The sequence below is a fragment of the Malurus melanocephalus genome, unplaced genomic scaffold, assembly GCF_030028575.1.
Source record: "Malurus melanocephalus ecotype Western Australia unplaced genomic scaffold, MMel_1.1 scaffold_402, whole genome shotgun sequence".
NCBI classification, from domain to species: Eukaryota; Metazoa; Chordata; class Aves; order Passeriformes; family Maluridae; genus Malurus; species Malurus melanocephalus.
Window position 1 is genome coordinate 667,836 of NW_026623634.1, and position 4,194 is coordinate 672,029.

The window sequence follows — 4,194 nt, forward strand, 5'->3', positions numbered from 1 at the left end:
TGCCAGCCGCGCTGCCATCGCCTCCTCGATGCCTTTGTGTTCGCCGTCATCCTGCGTCGCTCGTGTTGGCGGAATCGCGGAATGTTCCKAGTTGGAAGGGACCCGCAGGGATCAGGGAGTCCAAGCCAGCCCCGCGCAGGGGATCCCCAGCCATCGCACCGTGTGCCCGAGAGCATTGTCCARACGCTCCGTGGGCTCTGTCACACTCTGCTGTCACCGCGCCTTGGCGGGGCTGGCCTGCTCRCTGCTGTGCATTGCCGTGCGTGTGCTCCAGTGCCATCCCGSTGTCCCCCTCYTGTMSCTTKCCTGCCTTGGCGCTGCKGTCCCGGGCACCTCCGTGCCCCGCWGGCGTGTTGGCACTGCAGCCTGSCTCACCTTTTTGCAYTGCGTGTGTCGGTGCTGCTGTCGCAGCTGTCACAGCTGTCACCGGGCACTGCTCTCCTGGCTCTAGCCCCGGTGCCAGTGGGAATGATGTGTCCTGATAGAATGTCCCTGCTGTTGCACTGGTTCGGACCTTCTGTGCTCAAGGTGCCTAAAATCCCCAATAAATTTGCCCGTGAGGCAGTGGGTGCCTGCTGTGGGACTCCACCGGGGTGGCCTGCGAGTTACCAAACAGCTTCTGCTTGTGGTGCAGCACTGACAGAGCATCTGYAAGTGCTTTGTGCACCCAGCCTTTGTGCACAGCTGGACTGACCACAGGGCCAACCACATTAAGATTATAAAGATCATTTAAAATGTTTCTTAGGAAGACACAACAGGTCTATGGTTTGTGTTTTATTGTATATGTCATTAAAGTGGTTGTTTTCTCTGTTAGGAGGGTGTAATTTTCAGGTTGTTAAAAAGTTGTGTTTCAAAAAAATCCGTGAGGATCTATCAGGTAGAATCTACCTTTTCCTAACAAATGCAACTTATGAAGGGAATGGTGGAGTAGAAAAATGGAGTGTATTTAGTGACATCAAYCAGGTGGATAATTTATACAAGGACTGGAGAGGGTTCTACTGTCTCTCTGGTTAGCACAGCTGATCCAATTGTAGTAAAAAATCTTTATCCAGTGTTTCTAAATGCTGGAGTGCACAACCTGAGCTCGTAAAGAGGCCGTGACATTGGAAAGCTTTAGAAAWAAAGCTTTTGAAAGATCTTTCAAATCTACAAATGTAAGACAGAGAAACACGGTTTAGAATGCTGTTTTCTTGAGTGTTTGGACAGCTGAAACCAGTGCTTACCTGTGCCATAAAACAAGACACTGCTTTTAGCCTTATTTTTCTTTTTTTCCCCTCTCCTCTCCCCAGTGGGTGGTGAACAGATCAGTTCAATAGGACGAGGCCTCTGTGTCCTGCTGGGCATTTCTTTGGAAGATACACAAAGAGAGCTGGAGCACATGTAAGTCACTCACTTCTTTTTGCCTTGTACTCTTTTATTTGTGCATTGCTGGTGTTGAATCAGTGACACCTGTGCAGGAGCCAAACAAATGGCCTGTTCCTCTTGGGAAATTCAGGTTTGCCTGTAAGTTCTTCAGATTTTATCTTGAATACAGGTTTCTTAGAGTTTTCTTTTTATGTTCTGTTGAGAAAAATCTGTTTCCATTCTCAGTGTGTTTTTTATCAAGAGCAGACTCAAAAAGGAGCAATCAGCATGCTGGGTTTATTCAGGTCTCCCTTTTGTAAAGATGTGTGTCYTTTTTACTGCATGAATTTGCCCAGAAGAAATCCATCTTCAAGGATGGAATTTAACAGAAACCTCAAGATCTCCTTTTAGCTTGCACATGAGTTTTGTGCTTCCAAATAGCAGGACTTGTCAGTTGCTTGTCTGTAAACATAAACCAGGTTTGGCAGCCTGGAGGACTGGCTCTGGCCATCTGTTCCACGGCCACAGAATAGTGGAATTCAGCCAGCAAACACATGCAGGAGAGACTTCTCCAGGGGCTTCTTCTGTCTCTTTTGGACTGATAATTGTTCTAGGGCTCACATAAATCCTTACAAAGGCAAAGAAGAAACTGGTATTGGAGCTGACTGATGTCRAGAAGAAGGGGTTTTTATTCTGTCATGCTCCACTGGTTTGCTTCACTGTTTGCCTCTTTCGGTGTGTCACATTTGCCCTGCCATGGTTTCCCATCCCTGCTGTGGTGGGTGTGGAAGGTGCTTCTGGGTTTGCAGGCAGGTGACCTTCTCTCAGCACCAGATGGTTGGGATGGCTGGCACAGGAAGGGCAGGAAGCCAGCGTCTGGGCAAAAGGAGTGACAGAAATCAGCTTAACCAGGCTTTTCAGGTCCTATTAAAGGAAACTTTAGTAATCCTGTAAATGGAAYAACGAACATCTCTATGATGAAAACAGAGCAGTGGTGATGATTTAAGSCTTCTGCTGGGGCCTTCCAGTGGATGCTTTCAACAATCCACTTCATTCAGGAGTTAATTTTGTTTGCTGTTGACACACACAGATTGGCAAGGATGTTCTTGTGACTGTGCCTTAGTGATGGCAGAGCCCTGAAGCTGTACCATAACAAAGTCTCAGCTTTGTCTTACACTGCCTCACCTCTGCTGCAGTGTGAAATGCCTGGCTGGTGAGTGCAGCTGAGATGCTTTGCACTTGAGAGGCTCCCTTGGTGCTGCAGGTGTGGAGAAGGCAGAAGAAGAAACCAAAGACAAGAGAGTGGTTTGCATGCAGCCCTGTTATCAATCCAAGTCCTCACATGGACTGGGTTGCAGCTGCCTGCTGCTTTTCAGGAATTTACTTGTGAAGGTCTCCTTGTTTTCTTGAGCCAGTCAGTTCTGTCTCCTACCTCTGCAAAACTGGCCCAAAATTCAAACCACATCCTGCCACCTGCAGTTCTGCCCTGTTCCTTGCATTCCTTCTCTCATCCTGATGAAAAAGTGTTGTCGTCATCTGGCTTGTGGGACCTGGTTTGGGAATGGTGCTAGGAAGTGACAAAGCAGGAGAAGTTTATGTGAATCGTGACTGGAAATAAAACCCCGCAGTTTTAAACACAGTTCGGGATGATCTCATTTCCTATTGAGTGTGATTTCCCGGTGCGGTGGGAGGATTAAAATTCACATTTAATGATGTTGTGACACATAAAATCAGAGAGTGAAGAGTGAGCTTTATGTCACTGTTATTCTGTCCTGCTACCAGACTCTGTGAAATTATGGTGTGGATTAATGATCTGGCACCATTATGTAGCTAGATAAGGGTTATGGTTCTTCCTAACGTGATTAGWTTCCCATGGCTGGGAAGGAAGGTGCAAAAGGATATCTTGTTATGTGAGGCACGCTGAATGTGCATCTGTTATCTCATTCTGTATGAGCTAGGTGAGTATATATGAGATATAGGAGTGTGTATGAGTATATGAGATAGAGGAGCAACTTAATTACTGAAAGTCGAATTTGTGTAGCTGAGGCAAAGACAGATCAATAAATGTCATAAGAGCCTTGTGTTTTCTGGTGCCTTTTGTTTTGCAGTAGAAAATTTACCTAATATCTTCTGTTGATCCTACATGAGACAATTTAGGAGTTACCTTCTCCTCCTCCTAGGGTTCGGAAGATCTTGAACTTGCGAGTCTTTGAAGATGAAAGCGGGAAGCACTGGTCCAAGAGTGTGATGGATAAACAGTATGAAGTGCTGTGTGTGAGCCAGTTTACTCTGCAGTGCATCCTGAAGGGAAACAAGCCTGACTATCACATGGCAATGCCCACRGAGCAGGCAGAGTCTTTTTATAACAACTTCCTAGAGCAGCTAAGAAAAGCCTACAAACCAGAGCTTATTAAAGGTAAGGGCAGAAGGTTGGCCAGGTCCTTGGTGTGACTAGTGGCTACTTCTTGTATGTTCTTTCCTGTTTGTTGCTTGCTTTATTCTGTGATTTTCTGTAGCTGAGGGTTGTTGAGATATTTTCACTAGAGCCTGTCAGGGTGATCCCTCCAGTTTTCCTCTAGCCAAGCCAATTCCTGGCCATCCTCTGGATGGCACCTAGATGTTCTTGTATTCCTTTTGGCTGCACAACATGAGCAGCCCAGAGAGGCTGCAGCCACAAGAACAGGCTCTGGGGTCAGTCTCCCCCAAAGGCTGGATGTTTTGTRCTGTGTAGTTTGATCAACCCAAGGTAAGCAATTTTGTCTGAGGTGTGTGTTTAATCAGGCTCAAAGGTGTCACCAGTGTGTGATGGACAGCTCAGTTCCATCTGTCACTTCCACATCCTGTTAAAAG

The 4,194-nt window shown here is 46.7% G+C and overlaps 1 protein-coding gene across 1 annotated transcript in view; it reads left to right on the forward strand.

Annotated features, from left to right (window-relative positions):
- The first annotated feature begins 486 nt into the window (after positions 1–486).
- DTD1 (D-aminoacyl-tRNA deacylase 1) overlaps positions 487–4,194 on the forward strand; it is a 7,170-nt gene continuing 3,462 nt past the window's right edge. Inside the window, exons 1-3 of the mRNA XM_057379355.1 lie at positions 487–564; positions 1,241–1,380; positions 3,525–3,760. Of these exons, the coding sequence (XP_057235338.1) occupies positions 487–564; positions 1,241–1,380; positions 3,525–3,760 (454 nt within the window). The remainder of the gene's footprint in view (positions 565–1,240; positions 1,381–3,524; positions 3,761–4,194) is intronic.